The sequence below is a fragment of the Lethenteron reissneri genome, chromosome 23 (assembly GCF_015708825.2).
Source record: "Lethenteron reissneri isolate LAM-NWPU_2019-01 chromosome 23, ASM1570882v1, whole genome shotgun sequence".
Taxonomy (NCBI): domain Eukaryota; kingdom Metazoa; phylum Chordata; class Hyperoartia; order Petromyzontiformes; family Petromyzontidae; genus Lethenteron; species Lethenteron reissneri.
This window is the reverse complement of record NC_083801.1, coordinates 3,523,321-3,549,370: the sequence shown is the minus strand read 5'-3', so window position 1 is coordinate 3,549,370 and position 26,050 is coordinate 3,523,321. Positions and strand designations below refer to the sequence as shown.

The following is a 26,050-nucleotide window of genomic DNA, read 5'->3' as shown; positions in this document are numbered from 1 at the left end:
GGTTGCCATTCCATCACGAAGTTTGTTAATCTGTTTACATTTTTCCGTTAAGTATATTGTTTTTTTTATGAAAAGTTATTGTTCAAAATGGGAAAAGTATTTGTTAGACAAGCTCCAGGGCTGTCCTCGTATTTTTACTATTACTCAGGTCACTGTTTATTAAAGTCATGGCTGGCAGTAAAAAACTGTTGGAATACATTATTCTTCTACAAAAGTACACGTAGCTTTCCATGAAAAATATAGTTGTGTCTATTAAAATCACTCCGTCTTGCTTGCGATCCACATTGTTTCAGCAATGCCATCACCACCCCTCTACAACAGTGGCCATACTTGTGCATGTTTTTCTGCAGTGTAACCCACAACACCAATGCCTCTAAAACGACGTTGAATATCATATAAAGACATGCAGACTTGAACGTAATGTTGTTTAATTGCCATAAACTATGGCAGCTTTATATATTGTTCCCCCATTTTAGAGTACAAAAGTGAAATCTAAACGATGATATCACAATGAGCCTACGGGCTGTTGAGTTCAGCTAAACATTTTTCTTATTATACACTTTTATTTTACCAGGTGAGGTCCACTGAGCGAAACAGCTCTTTTTCAGAAGCGACCTGTCGGCTATCACAAACGAGAGCTCAACGAAGTGGCTTATCGCTTGGATATTTATCGCAGCCAAATAATCTAAACGGCATGTTTCTAAGTGGAAACAAGTTCGATAACCTTGCATCAACTTAAACTACGGATTTATTCGTAAATGTTACTTAACTAGAAAAGCCTCGACGGGTCTCTCAACTCGCCTTTCAGGAGGAATTATTCTTGGCATATTTGGCCGTGTTTAGAAAACGCGCCGCAGAATTCAGGAGCAAATATCAATAACCCTGCTTTTCATATTTATCAACTACCTATTTGCTGTTACCGTTTAACACCTCGTTTGTAAGTTGCGCAATATTCCTTAAGGACCCCGGCTGCACTCGTTCTCTGCAATGTCGATGTTTTTGTTTTGATGTGCTCACACCACGGATCTGCCCTCGCAAATAATCGGGCAAACTGTCTTAACGGGACCATCCGTGTGGCAACTCGAATAAACTCCACACAAATTAAAATAATGCCACCTGTTGGTCATTTTATATTCATTCAGGCTTGAACGCTGCACACGTCCAGGGCTCATTTTGAAAACACGTGCGGCGCTTAACCCGCCATCACCACACGGACAAAAAAAATGTAAAAAATACAATTTTACTAAAAAAAATGCGTTTCTACAACAGGCGTATGGAGACGAGAGACATTGGCTAGGAAAGCGTCATAGAAGCGCACACGTGGGTTAAGTAAAACATTGAGTGATTTCATTCGTGCTACAAAGCATCACACAATGTCTTCTTTGGGTATCACCGTACACTGCTCCAGTATTATTATGTCTTCAAAATATGCAAGTAAAAGTCTACAAATACAGGCAAGTCTTAATAATTTAAATCAATAGCAATGCTAGCTCAATAAAATTACTTTTTTATGCAAATATTTTACGTTTATTTGCAATTATTGAAACATGAGTTGTTGTTTTTTTACCAAGACAATTAAACCTTTTAGGGAACTATTCATATTTTGGCATCCCCCCCCCCAACACGACTCATGTCAGAGCAAAATGTCTCTCTTGCTATTCTGATCATGGCGTGTTGCACAATTTGCATGTACATACATTTTCTAAACTGCATATCTTTAAATGGTAATGCGATGCCATTATATGTTAATAATGGCGATTCCATTATATATTAATAATGGCACTGTAATATGCGTTTATAACACAGATAAGTGTACAGTCATAAGTGTGCCAAAAATGCAATTACAGTAATTACATCGAACACACGAGCAGAATAAGAATCTTTATATTCATACTGGAGGAATCCGATGAGCTTTCAAGCTCTTTTTCACAGACGTCGAGTAGAAAGCAGGTGGGCGCAAGAGCTCCATCACACAGCGAGTGAGAACTGGTCTTGCTCAATGGGCTTCTTCACCCAGGCTCCTAGGCTCGCCTTGTGGAAGGCCCGGTTGAGCTGACGCTTGGCTTCTTGGTAGCCCTCAGCTGCCAGCTTTGCTTCGCTGTAAACATTCATTCTCTTCCCCTTGAGGTCAATGCGAGTATTTAGCTGATAAAACAAAATAAACGAGAGAACAAAAAACATGGAAACAGGACAGTCAGTGATGGTAGCGTGTGAAACGATTTCAGCTTTTTTTTTTTTAAATACAGATGGCTAAGTGGCTCAGGGGGATTTACAATTCTTGTACGAGAACCACATTATATATTTGGTTTATTACGCAAGTTATATATGCAGGAAAGTCCCGCGGCATCTTACAACTCTTTCATATATTCCTGAAAGAGCATTTTGCATATTAGTGGAAATCCAAAACGTGAAGTAAATCCGTGCATACATAGGCAGGGCAGGAACATTCCTTAATATTGCCTTAATATTACCTACTTGCTAATGACTACTTAAGCGCCTTGCAGATTTGGAATCTCCCATTCAATAAACTCTGCAACATCCACCAAGCATTTAAGAACAAGGTTTACCCTTTCTGGCAATAAAACAGGTGTTAAGGTGTTAAAATACCAAACTGAAACCTTGTGCAAGGAATCATGTCTGAATTAACCACAAAACTTGTGGTGAACATGCAAACATGGTCTGATAGTTAATATGCATATCCGATCAGCGCATATTTTTTTGTTTGAATGTTCACCACAAGTATATGTGGTCAATGCAGACATGATTCCTTGCAAAAGGTTTCAGTTTGGTGTTTTAACATCTTAACACAACAGCTTTATTGCCAGAAAGGGTGAGACCTATTCCCATCTTTTTGGTTCTTTCGGTAAAGTCACGTAGAAGGAAAATAATAAAATAATTAAAATGAAACATAATAAAATAAAAATTTTATTTTATTATTTTCCTTCTACGTGACTTTACCGAAAGAACCAAGAAGAAGAATCCCTGCAGTCACGAAAGCTTTAAATCGAAACCTATTCTCATATTTTGATTTACTGACAAGGGAGGTACCATGATCCACCAAGCACCGGGTTGCAGGCGTGCAACACCGCGCATGCTCAGTGACTCTGCAACACCGAGATCTCAGTTTCAGTTTCATTTATTAGGTATAGCCCTGTGAGCCATTCGGCTATTAAATCGGGTGCAACCGCAACAAACAAAAGACAAAAACATGAACAAGAAAACATCTTAAAGTGACTGAGTGCAAACAGAAAATCCAGGAAAAAACAACAAAATATTCCAGAAAAAGCACCGTACACCAACGCTGTGTGAAAAAATCCCAGTGGGATGCAAGTCAAACAACAACAACCAAGGTTCGAATACTCAAAGATGACACGTTGCTGATGTCAGCTCAGTCGCGGATACATTCACAGACAACCCGTAGACACACGTATGTGTCACTCTTGGCTTTGCCCGGCTGTAAAGTCTGTTCTGCGCACTTGAAAGCAGCTTGGAAGTTGAGCGCCCTCTGGCGACTGGATTACAGAGAGGCATCTGGCTGGTCATCGAAACAATGACGGTCACTGCATCGCGCGCTCAAAGATGCGCTTCTGCGGTCGTCTGGAACTTTGCGTCTACGTTGTGCGAGTGTGTGAAATTGTGTATGTGTGCATCTGAGTTTAGGGCATGTGCAGCACAGTCACTCCATGAAACATGTAAATCCCATCCCTGATAGCTTCTGCTTATTTCAGGATCCAGCTGGCATGGGTCTGGCTGGAATGTTTTCGTGGTATTTCCCTGCCGACTCCACCGTGGTATCCAAGGCAGGACGGATGACGCCACACATCCCCAGCAGTCGTAAGCTTGGCCATTCGTGAGCAAATCTTGCTCACGATAAGCCTCGAATCCGCTTCTAATTCCTCTTTTTCCATTGGAGAACTGAGTCGAGCCAGCCGTGCCGCTGGCTTGGCACACGAGTCCCTGCCTTGCTGGCCCCAAACCAGATTCAAATGTCTTTTCAGGAGGCCAGTGTCCGTCCATGCTATTCCGGCACAGCACGGCAAATAGCCAGTGGGTAAAAAAAAAGACTCGTGTAGTGTCGGCCCCGTGCTGGCTCGGCTTAGATGTACGAGTGGAAAGGGCTACAAGTGCATGTGAATCACGCCTCAGGAGTAGTTCTACGGTGTCAACCTCTGGGGTTGCTCTCTCGTGAAAAAATAATATTATTTTGTCAGGAGGTTGGGTGGTGAAGGGGGGGGGGGGGCTGAAATGCTAAAATGGATGCCTTTGGTATATCACCTGGCTACCATCATCGCACATTTTCCATATAGACAGAAATAAAATGGCGAAACACATTTCGGGGAAAATGATGGTTTAAACTGTAAATGTATACTGAGCAATAATAAAAGATAACGGCACAGATTTAGTATTCGACACATGTAGACTTACACCCCGTTGCTTTTCAAATGTATGAACCGTAAAATACAATAATGGCCTCTGTACGTAACGCTGAATGTAATTTTAACTTTGTAAGAAACATAGCAATATATTAAAAGAGTCTTCTGTTATCAAATGTTGCACTAACACCTTCATATTTCATATTTACCAATGTTTCATCATAAAGACCTTACTACCATTTAACGTTAAAATGTAAAAAAAAAATGCAGATACAAAAAAGGATTTTGCATTTAAGCATATAGGACCATCAACAGAATTATATTTCTTCGCAATAATATAGTTCTTAGCGATTTGAGAATGCAACGGAGAGGTAGCTATACAGCACACCACAAAAACCTACACAGAAATTAATGGGGAACTGAATAAGCTAAATCTGAAAATCAATTTCAGTTAGTTTTTAACTGATTTAATTTACATGGCAAATTAAATGGTTCATAAACAATGGTGATATGAAGAAATCACCCACCATATTTCTATCACTATCACTGTCCCAACAGAGATGACCATTCATAAATGTTGATCACCTTCAGGTAAATTAGCTAACACCGCAGCCCTTAAGTACCAGGTGAGCTTCATTCTCAGGCCCCTTAACTATATCCTTTAATTCTAGATTTGAGGTCTTCGTGACTGCAAGGATCCATACTCTTTGGTTCATTCGGTGAAGTCACGTAGGTGGCTCCTCCCACCCTCTTGTCTTATATAATATCTTGTTACGAGTAGCTCTTGTCCACTCCAGCAAATTATTTCTTGCTGCGGCTGTCCTAGCTGACGACGGAGGCTTGTGTTGCTTCCGAAACGTCGTGATTTAATTGAGTTATTTTCATTTTTATTCTATTTTTATTATTATTATTTTTTATTTTCACCTACGTGACTTTACCGAAATAATCAAATAGTATATATACTTTAATGTTTAATCAGAAATATGGGTAAAACATAAACTCACACTTGCTTTGAGATGTTTGTGTTTTTCAGATTCATTTATTCACAACTCCTTGTGTGGGAGAGGTTCGTGGGATGGTGAAAATGCAGTCCTTGCACCAGGTCGGGTGCCATTGGCCATTGATGTTGAATTGAACTCAAGTCACCATAGTAGTTCACTAAACACTACATCACCCTCCACCTCATTCACACCCAAATGTGTTTCAAATAAATGTTTATAGTGAAATATGTGTCCTTTTCATTACAAATTTGGTCTACTTAACGAGATCATGATCTCATTTTAATTGCTCTGACTGCGTAAAAACATAATGTGCAAAAGAATAACGTTCAGAAATGAATTGTTTAGAATTTAGCATAACGCAGCCATGTCAAATGGCTCAATATCGAGGGAAAGTATGAATACGAGTTCAGTAAATAATGTTATCTCAAAAAGCAAGCAAGCTGCAAGCAACGATATAACACCTGATATTATTGTAATTTAAAAGTCAATTAAAATTGTATCGGTGCAAATTAGGTCAACTTGAAGTCGACTTTAGGGCAGTCAATATTGCAAGTCAAAATGATATTGATTTCACTGAATCAATAATGAATGGGGTCAATCACACGTTTCAACGGTGACAGACATAGTGTCCCGAGTGTTGAGGTCACAGACATGTGTTCACCTTTCTGTTGACTCGTAGCCAGCGTGAAAACAAGGCATGCTTGGAGAGACGCGATGCACGGCCCAGGTCATTCTTCCCCGTGGTGGCATTGATCACCTCCAGACTGCCATCGCCGTGGCTCCAGTTTGCACTGAAACTTGGGGCCTTCCCAGCCAGACGGGACTCGGCGTTGCTAATGCCTACACACGGGAAAAGCACAAAATACATTGACAACAGCGTTTTCGTTTTATATACATTTTGCGGTGTTTGATTAAAACCTTTGTTATTTTAATGGCGGCGTATTTCAGCGTCAAAAACAAGCAGTACAGTTGAAAACGCTGAGAGCGAAAATGAAGCAAACAAACCCAAAAAGAACACACCGCCACGGAACGTGTCGCGTGCAAGCAGTCGTGTTATCGGATTAGCATATGTCCAAAATCTAAACATTAAAGATGATTTAACAACGCAAAAAAATGTGCCATATTGCATGCACACCGTACCCCGACCATTGTGTAATTTCAGTTGAGGAAATGTGGCCATCCCATCATTGCTACATTTTTTCAACTATTCCGAGTTGGCGAACATAACCGCAGCAGATGCATAAACAGTGCCTAAAGTCACAGTACAGTGCTCATTTTTAAGAGATAAAATCAGCACAACGAGAAGCCAACTTGAAAAACACAAGAATAAAAGCAATCAAAGTCATTAGATTGCATTGTACTTTGAAAATAACATTAAACATTAAGCCATTGTGGAAGCCTCCACTCATCTGTAATCAGTTTAGTTTTCATTTAACAAAAGCCTCCAAGACAAAGGACAGTGAAAGTGTCAACATATTAATAACGGCGTCGAGATGGAGTATCTGAAGTGCACCACTGAGCATGGGCCGGTTGAGCTTGTATGGTGAAGGAAGGTCCCAAATGTCGGAGATCCTCTGGTAGGCAGCGCGCGACAGATGCTCGCCGTGGTAAAGGCTGCCCAGGATAATGCTGTTTAGGTAGATGGGCTTCATCAGGTGGCTCAGCAGGGAGCCTTGTATGCCCAGCACATTCCACCTGACGCACACACGAATACACAAAAGAGTTAAACACAAAAAAATTGATTATCACTCCTAATGCATTTTTTTCCATAGGCACGTCGTTAATTGCATGCCGTATTCCAGGCTGCTTCTGAGCCATTCTTTGTGCGGCTGCATCCCCACGGTTTTAAAAGCAGGCCCAAGGCGTTCTTCTTTACACGGCTGCTGCAACAATGCCGGGTTAGCGCTCTAGCATTCGAGTACTCCCAGCATTAACCCAGATACCAGTGCTGATGTCACATGCCACCGTGGCAATGGTGAATTTGTGCTGTGAATATATCCAGCTCTGCATTCAATTTGAGGTCTTGTGCAGTCCACGTGAAGGTAAAATGTGCAGTCCTACAATTGCTCACTCGTTCCACTGCTGGCGGACGAGAGCGCTAAAGTGGATTTTGTCTCCTCCGTCACGCTGACCAGACACCTCGGACGAGGTGGGTGTACCCACACTTTACCCCACCATGCAGGACTAACTGCGGTATACCCACGTATAACGCTGGGTGGACAGACGCAAGGGAAGTTAAGAAAATTGGCCAATTGTTTCAACTGCCGAACCTGGAGATAGAATCTATACAGAGTGCATTGGGATTGCAAGTCAATTGTACCCAACCATTGTACCATGGAAACCTCTAAGCTACCTGGCCAGATTGCATAACATTTGTGCGTTGACGGACAGGCAATTTCCACCTATATCGGTCGGGAACATTGCCTTATTTTTGCTATTCAATGCCAATTTGGCAATTTTCCACCACATCTGCAGAAAAGCAGTTCAAAGCTAAATTTGAATCGGACTCAAAAATGTGAACAAATTTTCAGTACTGTATAAAAAAGGGGTTCATGCACAGTGCCACCTGCGTCATCACCACGATCAGTAGTTTTCCATCCACTGTTGGATGAAGGCTTCCCCTGTTATCACCATTCCTCACAGTCAGACATCATAGTCAGTGTGTTGTGCATTGCAATGCAATATACTGAACGAGTTTTTCTCAACCTTTACGATTTGGCGACCCCTATTAGAATCCGAAAAATATTCGAAACTTACGAATGAATAAATAAACAAAAGGCCGTGTGCACATGCAGTGCGCAGTACTGTGTATGTATATCTGTATGTATGTTGTAGACATTTTTACTAAGAAAAAGATCCCCCGTGTAGCCTTAATAGACTGTTGGGACAAGTGCTGTTTGGGAGCACCTATGAAGGCAGGCACGACGCACGAGGAGGTGGGTGGCCAGCACCACGGCCGGCCGCCTTTGTCTCCCTCATTTTAGGAGAGGCCCAGTACCAGTTCAGATAATCGTTACTAGTGGTGGCCTTGAACGGAAATTGAACCCAGGTCGCCGGGTTCATAGCACAGTGTGCTAACCACTCCACTTCCACTCTCGACAGTACATAGATATATACCAATAATAAAATATAGAGATATTCAGCACCGCATCCACATACATGCACACATGTGCAAACATGCCAATGCACATGTATGCACGCACACATTTCAGTTCACATATATGCACATATGCAAATGCACATGCACATATAAACGTCTAATATTGATCGAGTCACATTGATATCCACGCTCGGACAATACAATTCACTGAAAATTATGCACTGTGACCTCATTTTTACTTTTCAACGGTATACGTGTTGTATCGGAGTCTGATCCATCCGATTGCCTAGTGGAGAGTAGATGGCAGCACGAAGTTAGATACCAGGGTCTTCCTGCTAATGACAGGTTTTACCACGTGATAGGAACAAGTAAAACATGTATCCCATTATTTGCAAATGATGGTTGATGGCATGAACAAATGCAACCCGTCATTAATTCGGTCCTTAATGGCCGCAGTTGACACAGAGGGTGAACTGGGATGGAGCACATCACCCAAAATAATGTTGGCCATCAGACGACACGAATGGTAGCCACATTAGGGGACAGACCAGAGATGATGGAAACATCCATCGGAGGTGGAGCAATGAGATTGGTTCACGTACAGGAGTAGGATGGATTACGGCATCACAGGATCGTCAGGAATGATGATGGCATGAGAAGGCCTTCATCAATAGGTGGATAGATCGTGCCTGATGATGACGATGATAAAAGAACATTAATGTTGCACGCGTTGAAGAGCTTCCATGACAACCATTTATCGAAATACAAGAAGACGGTGTACATTTGCGTTCACACACCTCGAGTTCATTGACTCGAGCTTGTCAATGTGCAGTGCTTGCTAATGTTCTTTTTCAAAGATCAAAGTGTGGAATATTGATGTGCGTTTAAAAGCACAAACCCTCGCTATCTTGTCTGTACTCTTCGGCAAGGAAATGGTTTGATGTTGAATGAATGTCCTACCGATGTAATTATGCAAAAATAAAGTTGGGTTGTTGAAGGATAATGGATGATAGAAAAAAAGCCCGACGACATAAAATGCAACAGATGAGTGTAAACAGTATAAATGGATCATGTTATTTCATGTATTTCTGTGATGTGAATTTAAGATGTAACATATGTCGATGTGGCATGAAATATAAAAGTTCCATGTTAAAGAGTTTAGTACTTGTGTTATGCGAACTCTTTTCGCTGTCATTTTTTCACATTTATTTTACATTTATCTTCTAAAATAAACAAAATAAGCTTTTCAAGTCCGCCAGATTGTCTCTGTAACCTTGAAAATCCAGTGAACCTCAGCCTCAGCCTTTCATGGTGACGGTCAGTGACTCGGATGAAACTACACAAGGGTGATTTTTGTCTTATTCAATCCTAAATGTGAAATCGTAAACAATTAGCTAATTGTGACTGTACTATGTTTTAATGAATAATTTTACCATGTGATTATGCATAAATGTAATCAACATTTAGTTTTTTTCTTCAAGTATGCTGAACATCACCCATGAGTGGAAAGTTGCTCCCCCCCCTACCCCCAATGACCATGCCCAGTCTGAGCAGATCTTTACCCTCCCCTCCAGACAGGGAGCTCGAGAAGCAGCAGGATGGAAACAGCTGGCCTCCTGGTCACCTCTGACCCCCAAAATGCCCAATGAAATCTTCGGTGCAAGCTGATGCCACCACACATCCTGCTTAAACCGCGGGAGATTCGGCCATATCTCCCGATTGCTTCTCCAATAAAGGGACCCATTCACCAGGCAGCTATATCACAATTGGTAACTACGGTAAAGCCAACTGTAAGGCGGATTTGCGTCCTTTAGAAAAAAAAATGCAACAAATATGTTGTCAACATGGGAAGCGGAGTCTAAAAGAGTCAGTAAAATACAATTGTCTCCATGCCCAAAAAAGCATGAGGATGGTATTGATATCAGAATAAGTTTTCCCCCTTTAATCTGATAGATATCAATACTCCCCATGAAGTATTGATATCCATCAGTAGCCCTATAATTTATAGGTGGAAATGACACGTTCCTATGGCAGGCACCAGTCTTTCTATAGTATAAGACAAAGTGGACATTCATTTTATCAACCCAAGTGGTACGATGGGCAAATCCGACCAATCCCTCACTCGGATTTGAACTCACGACTCGCTGAACGTGAATCAGGCACCGCCTCACTTGACTGGTTTGCACGCGTACAGCACTCGTATGCTGCCTACATACACAGGGCACGCGGGCACTCAGGGTCACGCAACAGCGTCGGTGAATGCATCACGGGGTGCGTGGTCACAGAATGCACGAGTGAACACCTGGACACGTACAGCCCAACACGTGCGCATGCTGGATGTGTTTCAGTGTGGCCCAAGTTGTCGGGTATAACTGCTTGAATGATTACCTGGGCTCCGATGTGATTTCCTGATGTCCCGAGAATTTTTTTTTTAGTGATCCAGCGATAATCCCCACGGCCATGTCTGCTTGCTGGATTTTCATTTTTTGAGTTGCCAGAAATAAGGACGCGTGCGTGCGTGTTCCAATTCGTACAAATAGGCAATCAAACCCAGCGGCTGGACTGCTGCCGAAGCCGTGCAGCTTTTCACGCAGCAGCATCCTGGCAGCGGCTTTTGGCTAACCATCGAACAAAAACGGTCACCGCTTCGCGCACTTTCAGATGCGCTTACGGGGCCCATCTGGAACGCTCCTCCTTCTGATATTAGGAAGCCGCTGGAGCTGTGTACTTTTGAATCTAGATTGAAAACGAATTTCTTTAGAACTCATTGGCACGGTTGGCTATGTACAGTGCAAAATAAATTCAACACGCGTGCGTACATACATCCTACCACATGGCCGCTGACTGTTACATCTCGGCAGGATCCTCCAAACCAAAGAGTACTGAAGCTCAGCGAGGCTTTCCGGGGTGAGCAAGCGTAATCAATTTAACACGTAGGCTTTCGCGACCAATGTTATTCATAATCAACGATTTTTGGGTTTAGATCGCGTTTATTTATAAATGTGTCGTAACCCTCCACCACCCGACACGGCCAATCAGTAAAAATGTGTCACGTTGACAAAGACAAATAGTTCACTGCTTTAGCCCACCGGTGTGTTGAAGCAACAACATTTACAATTTGAGTACGACGTTTCGCTGGTAATTGCAATCAGCATCATCGGGCAATTCGCCAGAATGGTGAGGCTCTCCTGTGTCTCCCGTTCTTATATAGAGCAGCAGCAGGGTGACGTCATCATTAACTCATTAACTCATCAGGTGCAAAGATTCAAGGGGGGAGTGATTGTAATTATATACTAGATTAGTAATCAGGCTATTGTTACGATGCGAGTTGTAGATTAGTAATCATTTGGAATGTGTTTTATTGTGATTATGCTACATTAGTAATCAGTTAGTGGTTGTTTCCCTTATAAGTAATTGTAATGTATCTTATTTAATAATACGCTTCCAGGCCGCACTAAGCCTATAGCTGTCTGAGCGATTAAAGTTATTTCTGTTTCTCTCAATTTCAATCGATTCTCTAATTAGTCTTTGCCAGTAGTAACTAGTTTTACACAACACTTCCACGTTGTCAAAATCAATTGAGTGTCCCTGTTGGCATGCATGTTCTGCTACTGCCGACAGTTGTGTTTGTGATAGTTTAATATTTCTCTGGTGTTCTTTTAGTCTTACACTAACGTTACGCCCTGTCTGTCCAATATAGCATCTGCCACATACACAATTAATCCGATATACACCTTCTGTTGATAATTTAGGTAAACATGTTAAAGAAGCACTAAGACAGAATGGCTACAATAATGCTCAAATTAACAGAGCACTAAAAGCCAAATCACGATCGCAAAGCAACACTGCTGAAAGCGATCAGATTATTAAAACAATAAAAATACCATTTATCTCAGGAGTGACTGATAAATTAGCCCGTGTTTTGCAAAAGCAAAACATTACAGTAAGATTTGGTACAGTACACAAAATTCAACAACTAGTAACGTGCACTAAAGACGAATTACCTAAATTATCAACAGAAGGTGTATATCGGATTAATTGTGTATGTGGCAGATGCTATATTGGACAGACAGGGCGTAACGTTAGTGTAAGACTAAAAGAACACCAGAGAAATATTAAACTATCACAAACACAACTGTCGGCAGTAGCAGAACATGCATGCCAACAGGGACACTCAATTGATTTTGACAACGTGGAAGTGTTGTGTAAAACTAGTTACTACTGGCAAAGACTAATTAGAGAATCGATTGAAATTGAGAGAAACAGAAATAACTTTAATCGCTCAGACAGCTATAGGCTTAGTGCGGCCTGGAAGCGTATTATTAAATAAGATACATTACAATTACTTATAAGGGAAACAACCACTAACTGATTACTAATGTAGCATAATCACAATAAAACACATTCCAAATGATTACTAATCTACAACTCGCATCGTAACAATAGCCTGATTACTAATCTAGTATATAATTACAATCACTCCCCCCTTGAATCTTTGCACCTGATGAGTTAATGAGTTAATGATGACGTCACCCTGCTGCTGCTCTATATAAGAACGGGAGACACAGGAGAGCCTCACCATTCTGGCGAATTGCCCGATGATGCTGATTGCAATTACCAGCGAAACGTCGTACTCAAATTGTAAATGTTGTTGCTTCAACACACCGGTGGGCTAAAGCAGTGAACTATTTGTCTTTGTCAACGTGACACATTTTTACTGATTGGCCGTGTCGGGTGGTGGAGGGTTACGACACATTTATAAATAAACGCGATCTAAACCCAAAAATCGTTGATTATGAAGCGTAATCAAACATGCGTTTTTAGAAACATGCGTTCAGAACATTTGGCCGCTATATATCTCAAAAAGAGCCACGTAGCTCAGTGGGCCTTACCTGGTAAAATAAAAAAAATAGTTTGTTATCGTTAGTTAATAATAATAATGATGGTGATGATGCGTACCTGGCGATTTTGTCACTGCAAGACATGGTGAGAAGACGCTCTCCTTGTAGCACACCATCCCACGTCTGCACAGCGCCACTCGCCCGCACGGGGATGGTCCCCTCTCCCGACTCGATCTTTGTACGCAGTTGCCCGCGGGCCTTTCTGTTGGGGTGCTTGTCACCTGCATTTTACCGAACAAAAACCATGTATATATGCACGGCTTTATGTGCTCGTGTTTGTGTAGCGGTTAGCGCGCTTGCGCTATGAACCTGAGTTCCATTCCCACTCACGGCCAACAGCGTTGACGAGTTTCTGAACTGGTCCTGGGCATCCCCTAGGTCGACTCAGCCTCAAATCAGTACCTTGTGTGGTGGATAAACATCACCACTGGGGAACTAAAGGTAAGCTGGGCATGGTGCTGGTCACCTACCCCCTCGTGTGCCGTGCCGGCCTTGATATTTGCTCACTGACAGCAATTGGCCCAACAGTCCGTTAAGGCTCTGCGGGGGATCTTTCTCTTTGTATATATATTTACTGCACTGCACATAAATCATGAACCATTTGGTAACACATCGACATTTCACGGAATGCTACACGGCAGAATTGCCATGATATCTGCAGTGCTCTTATCTACAACCCCTGTTTTTCCATGGGTTTCCGTGTGATGTGCACTTCATCCCGTTATCCACGGGTTGTAGCTCTTTGCTGTTTGCTGCAGATTTTGGAGTTTCAACGAGGATCAAGCAAAACAATAACATCCCACGCAATAAATAAATTCTGACCGAGTGTCAAGGTTTCATTCTTTTTTGAGGAGGGATTGTTTGTTTGGATGTGGAAGGGAACCAGAGGACTGGTAGAAAACTCAAAATGACATCCGAGGTTCATCTTAACAATCCATACTGATGGGTCACCAAACTGATTTATGTAACATATCCTGGCCACTTCAAAGCCAATTAATATGGGAATTGCACAGCGCATCGGCAAGAACATAATGCGTTTTCTTCTAATTCAGTTCATCCATTTGACTGAATGGAAACCAGGAGTTGCATACCAGATAAGGCAAATGGATACAACGTGAATCCTTTTACCTGCTGTTGTATCATACTGCACTAGCACAGACAGACAAACAAGTATTGGCAGAAAACAAGTAATAGATTTAAAACTCATTTTATCTGCACATTTATTATTCACAACTATATCTACCCATCCCATTGCAGATAAGAGGAAGTGGGATATATACTGTATATGTGAGCAATATTCATAATTTGTCAAACTCAGAGCTTATTGGCAAGTCATCATAGTTTGTGTGTTTGTTTTTCATTTGTTGAGGCAGATAATAAACATTCAGCCATGAGTTGTTTTACAAGAATGACCGATGCAATAGAAGATACAACAATTATAGAAGAGGCCATTAAGATGTATGTCTCAATTTGAGGACCCTACCCAGAAGATGATATGAAAATGTACATGATATAAGTAATCGGAAGCAATGTATATGAATTGGGATGATTTTTGTACGGCTGAACATCTCAAAGTTTTCGCGTGAAAAAAATAATAACGTGAACAAATAAGTGGTTTTAATGTAGCATACACATTCAACTAGTCTCTTACCTAAGTGCACGTGCATGTGAGAGACTGGAGGTAGAATGGAGATATACAATAACCCACTTGGGGGTACATTTATTTTCGTCTTCCCCCTGCCCCCCAAGTTTGAGACGATTCTGCGAGTTCCATCGTGTCATGTGACACAGAATGCATTTGCAACTATCTGAGAGCAGTGCATCAGTCCGTGTTAGAGAGCGGTTTTCGGAAAGAGATATTACAAATCTACATTTGAGATCCCTTCAAGTGACCTCTTAGGCATACTCGGGTACTAGGGGGCAGCACTTTCCCACCCACCCTGCTAGAATGTTTTTTTTTTCATCACGTGACAAACTGACATAGTTTTAACTCTCCAGGCTGGAATGTAACGAAATTAAGTGCAAAACCAAATGTGATTTTGTGCGTGTGCGCGCAGTTATCGATGGCTGGGTTGAGACAATAAGTTTGCTACACTCAAGAATCCAGTTCCATCGCGGGGGATTTACCAAATTTAAACTCAGCTCGGCACTGATCTCTGTGTCAAGCCGGTCCACCCTCCCTCATTGGGGTCATTTTTATTTACAACAACATAATAACCACACAGTGTGTTGAGAAGTTATTCGTACATACGAGAGACAGTGCCGGATTATCCTAGTAGCAAAAGTAGCTACAAATGCTACGGGCTCCGCACTTTCAAGGGCCCCGCGCTAAATGCTTTCAAGCTATCAATTCCGGTTCAGTGATTCTGCACTTGCTCTATTACTATAGTACTATACTGCCTTCAACTTTTACGAACGACTGGGTGTTTAAGGTTAGCGATCTGTCGTATTATCTGGCTGTATAGCAAATGAAAAAATACAATCACTTTATTTTGCATTTAACAAAAAATTGTATTTTAATATTTATGTTTTTTTTTTATTTAGGGCCCCTTTATAACACATGCTCCCGGCCCCGCACTCGCTTAATCCGGCACTGACGAGGGACTGCTGCCCTTCAGTGGCCACAAACAGGATTGCATGACGTCAGACCTTTTTTTTTGACAGCTTTATTCATGAAAATCCCATCAACGTAATAATGTGGTAGTAAATATTTATAATAATTGCACGAATGCAATATTATCTGCAGAGGTTAAATTACATGTACAGGCGTAAGATGTTATTCTAGAGTGTCGTGGACACATTAGCCAGGAGTTTATTTTCTTGTGGGTTTGTCCATTTGTCTCACGTGACAATGAGCATTAAATTGTAACATGAGTTTACTTCTCAAAGCTGGCAGAAGTCGCAGAATTGCTGCTTCCAATCATAGTATCTGGTGTAAGTTATGACCTAGACTAAACATTTTAAGAAGTGCAATATAAATGCATTCTTTAATGTTATTTTTGTCCTATTGCTAAAATCGACTTATTGTCCCCTTATGTGCTATCACGAGTTTCTAATACCAAGCTTTGGAAAGGATTTTTAAAAGTACTTGTTTTTCTTTTTACTTTGAAGGAGTTCTGTTTATTTTTGTATTCTCCCCTCATTCTTGTGCTAACGGTTCCAAGTTATGCAACGTAGTTTAGCTACGTTTAGACACTTTTGATATTTTTATTACTATATGACGTTCAACAGCATTAAATATAAAGTTATCTGCAAGAAGTGTACTGCCAGCACAGAGCCAAACATTGTGAGAGAAAGACCTGTCCCCAGATGCTGCTTATTGTCTCAGATAATACCCGTGCTGCGTGTCACTGTGGCTGAAGGCTTTGAATCACATCCAAAAGCCAAGAAATTAAACAGTTTAGACTCAAATCCTTGCCGACGACATGATTACCGCTTTGTGGGAAGTCAACAGCGGTCGCCCTATGGGAGAGAGACTGCCCACCGCCTTCCAAAACGTGGCATTTATACCGTGGACTCAGAGTTACCAAAGAAGATGAGTGTGGCCCCAATGCCACCTTTCTCACAAACGAAACCCAGACATGCTGTAAGTCAGCCTACGACTATCAAACCTGTGCAGTCTCCTGTAACAAAGTTCAACACAATACCGGTACCAGTTCTCGGTGCAAGTTAATTCCTGCCGCACGAACACAGATGCCCGTTGCTGGACAGGTGTCAACCCTACTGCAGACACTGACTTTGCTTACTCAATAACAACTCAACAGACTGCCAGTGGTGTGCAAGCAGAGGCCATAAACACCACGACATAATCATCATCGACTATACCTTTTAACAGAAAGCAATGATCCTATTTATCTGCCCTACTTTGAATGTAAAGTGTTAAGCCGTTCACGTAAAACATGTAAAAGCGCAGCCCTGCAAATTGCCTGCTCACGTGACTGCAGGCATATAGGCCTCCGCTAGTGGGAGCTGCAGCGAACCCTTCTAGATGGTATTTGGCCCACTCGTCCACGCTGACCAAACGTCTTGAAAGAGGTGGTCGTAGCCACACTCTACCCCACCACATGCAACCAGCCGATCGATCAACTGCATGCAAATCCATTTGTACTGCTGGGTGGACAGATGCGGGGTGGTGGGGTGGGTGTGGAAGTGATTCAAGAAACGCGCATTATTAATGTCATCTGCTGTGCAAGAATAAACAAATCAAACTAAAATTTGTTTTTAAATATTATACCAGGTAAGGCACACTGAGCCATATAGCAATTTTTCAGAAGCGATCTGGCCATCGCAAGTGATAGCTCAATCAAGTGGCTTATCGCGTGGGAATTTATAGCAGACACATACTACAAACGCACGTTTCTAAACGTGGAGGGAAAAACACGGGATGACCCGGAGAAAAATGCACGTGACCACGGGGAGAGAGACATGTAACCTCCAAATATACAGTCATAACAGGGGAGGTAGCATGGGACCTTCTTTGCCAGTACTAAAATAAATAAAGCTGTCTCTGGTGTGGACCAATCAGTTTCAAAGAGAATGCATATATTATCAGAGTTTTTTTTTGCATTCTGACCACAAGTGTTGTGGTTAATGCAGACATGATTCCTTGTAAAAGGTTTCAGTTTGGTGTTTTAACATCTTAACACGTGTTTTGTTGCCAGAAAAAAGGGGAAAACCTATTCTCAATAGGCGAGGTAGTTAACATCTCGCCACCATGGCAACCTCTAGATTGGAAGTCCAGTGTGCTGACCGTTACACCAGGGCAGCATGCCATTCGGTTGCTATGGGGATGCTGTACAAGGTCTTCTGGTACAAATGTTTCAAGGCAATTACAACAATGTCAAATTTTATATTCCCACATACGCTAGTTGTTGAGTAAGGTGACAACGCTGATACATTCTTTGTGGATGGGATGTATCAAATGGCTACGTGTGACAGTAGAGTGACATTGTGGACTGTGTAGCCACGTTTCTACAAGTAACATCCCAAGGATGAACAAGCTACAGAAATGCATCATCTAAATTCATAACAGGGTAGATATTTCATACCCTAGAATGTAGGCTTTTTTCAGAAAACATGAATGTATTAGAAACATAATCCTGCTTACATCTAAAAATCTTACCCTATATATACAGGGTGTACAGATGTCTAAAATGTACTGTATATAAAGGGTGTTTTAAAAGATAGACCCAATTTAAAAGCAGTATATTTCACGATGGAAACATGTTTCAATTACACGAAAAGTTGCAAACGGTTTAATGAGTTATCAAGTTTTACTAACCATTTTATAAATGCTCTATGTGCCCTCCACCTGCTGTGCGGACAACATCGAGGCGATAGTTTAATTCATCCCAAACGCCTCTCAAAGTGTCTTCTTCCACTAAAGTCACCGCTGCCGTGATTCTGTTTTTGAGGTCATCCAGATTAGTCGCTAATGGTAGCACAAAAACACGGTCTTTTGTGCCACCGTACTCTTTGACATTGGCGGATCAATGCCAAAACGCCGTTGAAACGCACGCTGCACCGCAATAACGGATTCAGTCTTGCTGAACTGCAGAATGCAAAAGGCCTTGTGTTGCGGGGTCACCATCTTGCGAATGACTGAGGCTAGAGGCTGTTTGTGCGCTGGGAGAGGCATCTAGTGGTAATCATTTGAAACTCTATGCCCCGCCCGTTCAAGTGGTAAGAGTTTCATTCATGGGTGGTTCGTGGTTGCAGAGATATTGCGATTTCAAATCGGGTCCATCTTTTTCAAATACCCTGTATATTCACGTGTCAAGTCAGTAGTTTCAGGATAAAATTTCTGACGGGAATCCACAGCAAGAATAAAATATTATTTGCCTATGAAATAGGAATTGGGGCCACGTAAGTGATATCCGATGCTTAAAAAACCTGAGCTCTTACCATCCATGCTGGCTTCATGGGGAGAAAAGATGCGAGCATCTCCGCAGGGTGATGTGCTGATGTAGAGGTGAAACTGGATGTCTTCCTTCAGCTTGAAGCCTCCCTGCTCCAATGCTACAAATATGGACGTCTGCTTCTCCTCTTCCTTGCTACTGTTGAAGTGAAACAAATGCATTTCACGCATGTTATACGTGCAAAAAATATATATGTACAGCAATACCCAGTGTTACATATTTGACTCGGAAAAATCACATCTGTTCATTTGATTCCTTTGTCCCTAATGTAATGTCAAATGCCACGCTTTATTTTCTAAAATATGCCACGTGTGGTGAAGCAGAGCGTATCCAGTGCATACGATGCATGCTGTGCATGGATCACGGAGCGCTGGGACTACAGTATTCTGCGAGCCTTTTTGGGCAATGAAATGTGGTGTAGGAATCAGGAGAGCAAATAGCCTCCTGGCTACCTGTGTGGAGTTTGAGTGATCTCCCTTCTCACGGAAGAGATGTTTCTGAAGGTACTGTGTTTGTTTCACATGGAGAGAGAGAAAAATACAGTAATGTGCTAGACTTTCCAACCAATACCTCCTGAAGATGAGTCACTGAAGTCAGTGAGGTGTTCCTGCATGTATAATGCAATGCAATTACTGTGGATTACAATATACACTGCAACCACCATCCAGCAGGCTGACAACACATTCCTGCGGAGGGAGCTGGTAGGAACGTTGGGTTGCTCGGTCAATGGCCAGGGTCAACGGCGGCGTGGTGTATTCCGCAAATATGCCCGACTGTGAGGGCGGGCACAAGCCGGCGTGAGTAGGTTAAACGTTGAGTTTTATAAGGGCACCACGGGGTGACCAGCCCCTCCCCACCCAGCCCCACCCCTCCCACCCCCCACCCAGCCCCACCCCCCACCCAGCCCCACCCTCCCCACCCAGTCCCCACCCTCTCCACCCAGCCGCTCCCCACCCCACCCTCCCCTCCCCACCCAGCCCCACCCTCCCAACCCAGCCCCTCCCTCCCCACCCAGCCCCTCCCTGCACGACAGACGGACACAATAATCCCCTGTGGGCTGGTGGAACCAGTGGGTTCCTACCAGTATTTGCTACACATATCTACATACAGTACAGTATACATATGTAGGGATTATTACGGGAGAAACGGCGGACAACAAACACAGGGGTGTCGGCACTCACATACACGGGTGGTCACACCGACGTCCGCATCCGTTATTGCCCACGCCCCCAGCCCTCGGAGTGATCCCTATAAAAGGTGGAGACCCAAAGAGCTCGAGGCAGTTCGACACGAAGCTGACCAGTGAAGATCCAAGACTCGGAGATTAGGCCCTAGGACTCCCCGGTCTCGCCGTCCTTATAAGGGCCGAGCCGGGTAAGCCAGCGGCGCGGCCCAAAAGCTTCCAGACCGCTGCCCTTATCAGGGCAAGGCTGGTTAGCTGGTGCCGAGATCTGTGCTTGCCAGGGCCAGATCAGTCAGCCTCCCGTAGCCCAGTAGAGGAGGACTGGGGAACAGGACAGAGGGCTTAGTACTAGGGTGGGTTTCCCATAGTACGGGTGAAAGGGGCCGATACCCCTTCAACTATTGTGCCTGTCCCTGGGTTAATAAACAGAGTGTGCCTCAACTTCGACATCGTCTCCTCGAACTTACTACATCTGGTGTCGGAAGTGGTCCAAGCATGGATACGAGACGGAAGACTCGTGCCCAAGACCCAGGAGAGGATGACGACGAGGGAGGGGCGGTGCAAGACATCACCGCCGACGTACCTGCACAACCGCTGCCGGCTCCGACATCGGCGGGGTCGTCGGAGAGGGCCGGGACGTCGACTGACGAGTTGGCGTTGGCTCACTCGCGGCTGGCGGAGCTCCTGTATGCAGCGGCCGCCATGCTGGAACAAATAACTTGCCTGGGGCCGGGAGGAGCGACGCGGCGGGAAGATGGACAACGCCCGCCAGAAACTCCCGCCTTTACAACAGAGAGGAGACTCGAAATTCCCGCCACAAAGACAGTAGGGGCAGAGGGAGGAGCCCCAGCTCGTCACGCGGGGGACGGAGCCCAGCCAGCAGCCGCCACGTCATCGGCGGAGGCGGGTCGCAGTGGCTGCCTATCAGGGGTTGCAACGTCACCACCATCGGACGCCAGCACCGACCAAGCCCCGACCAGCACGTCACTGACGGCGCGACACCCATTAGAGTCCGCCATTACTTGTACAGTACGGGGACGCGATACGGATGCTGCAAGAGGTTCGGAGACGGAGCCAACATTCCAGCAACGCCTGCCGGCCATGCAGGTATTCGTAGCAAGCGACGGCGATTGGGGGGGGTTCCAGCGCCGGTTCCTGGCCCACCAAGAAATGGCGGGCTGGTCGGACAACGAGGCGCTGTGTGCTCTCCCGGCGATGCTGGATGGCGACGCCCTGGGCACCCTCACCGCTGCACCCAAGTCGGCACGCTCCACGATTCAGTCGGCGCTGCAGCTGCTGGCCACGGTTTATGGGCCGCCTTCCGATTGTCGCCAGCTCTTCTATGAACGGCAGAAGGGCGACAAGGAATCGCCACTTGCTTATCGCACGGCCCTGCTGTCATTGGCGAAAGACGCTTTCCCGCGTATGGACGAAGAAGGGATCGATGCGATGGTGGCCGAGAAAATGTTGCTGCTGGCCGACGATTTGGACTTCATCATCCTAGCACAGGATGATGCGGATATGTCATCATTGCGGGCTGCAAGGCACATTCACGCCAATCTCATCTCCCAGCGGAGGAAGGCAAACAAGGCAGCTGCACGACACACCGTGGCGGCGACCTCTTCCGGAATGGAGGGAGCCTTCGCTGCGGATCGTTCTGCAGGATGGCGATCTGCCGAGCGACCGGCTCGGGACGTTCCGAGCCACCGAGATCAGCCCAAGTCCTCTGGAGCGCTCGTCGTCTGCTACAATTGTGGCCTCCGGGGCCACGTGGCGTCCGGATGCCGGGCTCCTCGACAGCGCGGAGCGAGACCTGGAGCTGCGGACGGCCCTCCCCACAAGCCTTCGCAACATCCTCGGGCAAGTCATGGCACCCCACATGTTCGGCCTGCACACACACCCACTTTCCTCTCACAAGGTCCGACACACGATTCTCGGGGTTTGGGTGCTGGTGCGTCGGGTCGCGGCATGTCGGGGAGGGCGCTCCAACCGGGCCAATGGTCCGAGTTGGCTCACCGGGTCGTGGCTGCATCGGCGGGGTCGTCCGTTGTCATGGGGCATATTGACGGGGTGTCACGGGGCATATTGACGGGGTGGAGGTACGGGTACTGGTCGATAAGGGAGCTTCGGCAACTATCATTTCGGATTTGATTTATAATATCCTGCCCGTTCAGAGTCGCCCGTTGCTCCCTGTCGACATACCGTTTTACGCTGCAAATGGGGGCTCGTTGGGTATTATCGGCCAAATTCGAGCGCAAATTTCTATCGGGGACATTAAACTATCTGGCCCGGTGTTCGTCTCCTCCTCGCTGGCTATTCCGTGCCTGTTGGGGACGGACTTTTTGGCCAAATTGCCCATCAAAATTCTGATTGACCAGCGATGCATCGAGCTTCCATCGGGCCGACGTATTACGTTCCTGCCTTCCACCCCTGCCTTGCATACTGCCTGTGCTACGGTACAGGCGCTCGTTGCTCGGACGGTGCGTGTACCCCCGGGGGCACAGATGCTAGTACCCCTGCGGTTGCGTCGACCGTTCGATAAAGGGGTCTCTGACCGGGGCATTATGTTGGGACCATCTAGAGCCGGGGTGAGTGGGCCAGATCTGGTGACGGCCCAGACTATTGTTAAAGGGGATGGGGACCCGTTTATCGCGGTCCTCAATGTCGGGACACGGACGGCGGTGGTTTCGCAGGGTACCGTGTTCACACATGCGGTTCCGGTACCTGCGGAAACGCCGATCATTGGCCAGGTGGCAACCGATTCTCAAACGCGATTAGCCTCAGACACTGACGAGGGTTGGCTGGAAGCGTTGTGTGCTGAGTCACCTGACTTGTCCGACGCACAACGTGCTAAATTACGCGCCTTATTGCGAGAATTTTCCGACGTCTTCAGTAAACATAAATACGATATCGGATGTACCAAATTACTACGCCACCATATTGACACCGGTGACAACGCTCCTATCCGCCAAAATCCTTTTTGGTTAAGTCCCGCCGAAAAGGATCATGTCAAATCGGCTGTAGATGACATGTTGAAATCTGACATCATTTCTCCCTCGACCAGCCCTTGGGGTGCACCCATAGTGTTGGTTAAAAAGCACGACGGGTCCCTAAGGTTCTGTGTCGATTTCCGGCGATTAAATAAGATCTCGGTGGCCGATGCTTATCCGCTTCCTCGAATGGACGATTCGCTGGATGCCCTCGCGGGATCGCGATTCTTCTCCACTTTGGATTTGCTCTCAGGATTTTGGCAACTTCCCTTGGACGACGAATCTAAGCCCAAAACAGCTTTCCGAACGCCGCACGGCCTCTTCCAATTCAATCGCTTACCCATGGGATTACACTCTGCTCCCGCGACGTTCCAGCGCCTGATGGAATTGGTCCTCGCTGGCTTGCAATGGGAGGTGTGTTTGATTTACCTGGATGACGTTATCGTATTCAGTAAGACGTTCGAGGAACATCTTGATAGGCTTCGGGCCGTCTTTCTCAAGATGCGCGCTGCTAATTTGAAATTCAAGCCACAAAAGTGCCATTTGCTGCGCGAATCTGTTAAATATTTGGGTCACATCGTCGGCCGGTCAGGCATCTCAACCGATCCCGCCAAAACGCGTTGTGTCAGCTCCTGGCCTACTCCCACCTCGGTGGGGGAGGTTAGAAGCTTCATCGGATTTGCTTCATATTACCGCCGGTTTGTCGCGGACTTTGCTTCCATCGCTAAGCCACTACATGCCTTAACGTCAAAAGGGGTCAAATTTCATTGGGGGCCGGAGGAGGACGCCGCTTTTATCTCTCTTCGGGATGCCCTGGTGGGGGCCCCGCCGTTAAGCTACCCCGATTTTTCCATGCCCTTCGTGCTCGACACGGACGCAAGCAATACCGGGATTGGAGGCGTGCTGTCACAAATTGTGGGTGGCGTGGAGCACGTTGTGGCTTATGGTAGTAGAGTATTGTCTCCGGCCGAGCAGCGGTACTGCGTCACCCGCCGCGAACTGTTGGCTATCGTGTTCTTTATCCAACAGTACCGACCATATCTGTACGGCCGGCATTTCACCGTCCGTACAGATCATGCGGCGTTGCAGTATGCCCTACGAATTAACCAGCCATCGGGGCAGTTGTCCCGATGGCTGGAGATCATGCAGGATTTCGATTTCGAGACAACTTACCGAAAGGGGATTCGCCACACCAATGCTGATGCCCTATCACGCCTGCCGATCGCTCCGGATTGCACTTGTTTCTTGGGTTCGGGCCGTTGCAAATCGGCAAGTGACGGCCGGGATCGGGTTCTTGCGGCCGCAGTTGACACCCCTTCGGACGCTGGTCCTATTTTGGGGGGAGGGAAAGATTCCCTACTAGGCTTGTCAAGTGCTGAGTGGGGTCGCCTCCAAATGGAGGATGCGACCCTCCTGGCGCTATGACGTCGCGCGGAAGGATCAGGTCAAGGGAAGTCGGGCGTTGACTCATGGGGGTGGTGCCAGGGCCTACTCATGCATTGGGACGGGACGTTCCGCCGTCACAGGCTGGTGGTGCCTTCCACGTTGAGGGGTAGGGCTGTATGGGCTGCTCATGAACGGCTCCTGCACCTCGGTACCCTCAAAACACTTACCATGCTCCAGCTTAATTACTTTTGGCTGGGCATGGCAAGAGACGTGGACGATCTGCTGCAGTCCTGTACCCAGTGTGCACAACGGAAGCCGCCAGCAAAGGGAGCCAGTCCACCGCTCCAGTCTATTTCGGTCACCCGGGTTAATGAGCTGGTCGCCCTTGATATTTTGGGACCGTTTCCTTCCACGCCGAGGGGTAATAAGTACCTGCTGGTTGGCGTGGAATATTTCACGCGATGGCCTATGGCTTGGCCCCTCGCCAACCAGTCCGCAGCAGCCGTTGCGGAGGCTTTTGTTCAGGGCTACGTCCTCGACAAGGGCGCACCGGAACGGTTGTTGACCGATCAGGGAAAGAATTTCACTAGTACCCTTTTACACGAGGTATGTGGCCTTCTGGGTACAAAGAAAATTCGTACCTCACCTTACCATCCACAAACGGATGGGATGGTGGAACGCCTGCATAGGACTCTTACGTCCATGCTATCCCACCAGGTATCTGAGTCCCAAACCGATTGGGATCTACGGATCGGGGGAGTCCTGGCAGCATACAGGATGGCTCCTCACGCGGCGACCGGATTCTCGCCATTTTTTTTTATGTATGGCCGCGAGGTTGACCCGCCTGTCGCGACTCAGCTGACGATTGCCGCGCCTCATGCTAAGTCCAAACTCGCGGACCATGTTAAATTTAACATCCTTCGGTTGGCGGAGGCACGGCAGGCGGCCATGCAAAACTCTGACTCTCGCCAGAAACAAAACGAGAGATTGCGATCGCGCCGGACACACACGCACGAATGGCACCCGGGCGACCGAGCATGGTTGCACTGCCCCCAGGTGCCATTGGCCACCTCGGCTAAGTTGTTGCGACCATGGAGGGGCCCCGTAGAAATTGTGCAGGTTATGCGGCCTCAATGTGTGCGCATTAAGTGGGGGAAGCGTCGGTGGTTTGTGCACCCTTCACGGTTAAAGCCATTTT

The 26,050-nt window shown here is 45.6% G+C and overlaps 1 protein-coding gene across 9 annotated transcripts in view; it reads right to left on the bottom strand.

The window, feature by feature from the left end:
• Nucleotides 1–1,230: 1,230 nt before the first annotated feature.
• Nucleotides 1,231–26,050, bottom strand: part of ADARB1 (adenosine deaminase RNA specific B1) — a 124,719-nt gene continuing 99,899 nt past the window's right edge. For 6 of the 9 annotated variants that reach the window (XM_061556893.1, XM_061556896.1, XM_061556895.1 and 3 more), the window contains 5 exons: nt 19,280–19,431; nt 13,434–13,596; nt 6,888–7,069; nt 6,036–6,214; nt 1,236–2,145 (listed from right to left, as the gene is read on the bottom strand). In XM_061556893.1, the coding sequence (XP_061412877.1) occupies nt 1,969–2,145; nt 6,036–6,214; nt 6,888–7,069; nt 13,434–13,596; nt 19,280–19,431 (853 nt within the window). In that variant the 3' untranslated portion in view covers nt 1,236–1,968. Of the gene's footprint in view, nt 2,146–6,035; nt 6,215–6,887; nt 7,070–13,433; nt 13,597–19,279; nt 19,432–26,050 lie in introns of all 9 variants that reach the window. The other 3 variants (XM_061556900.1, XM_061556901.1, XM_061556894.1) reach the window with 2 other exon arrangements.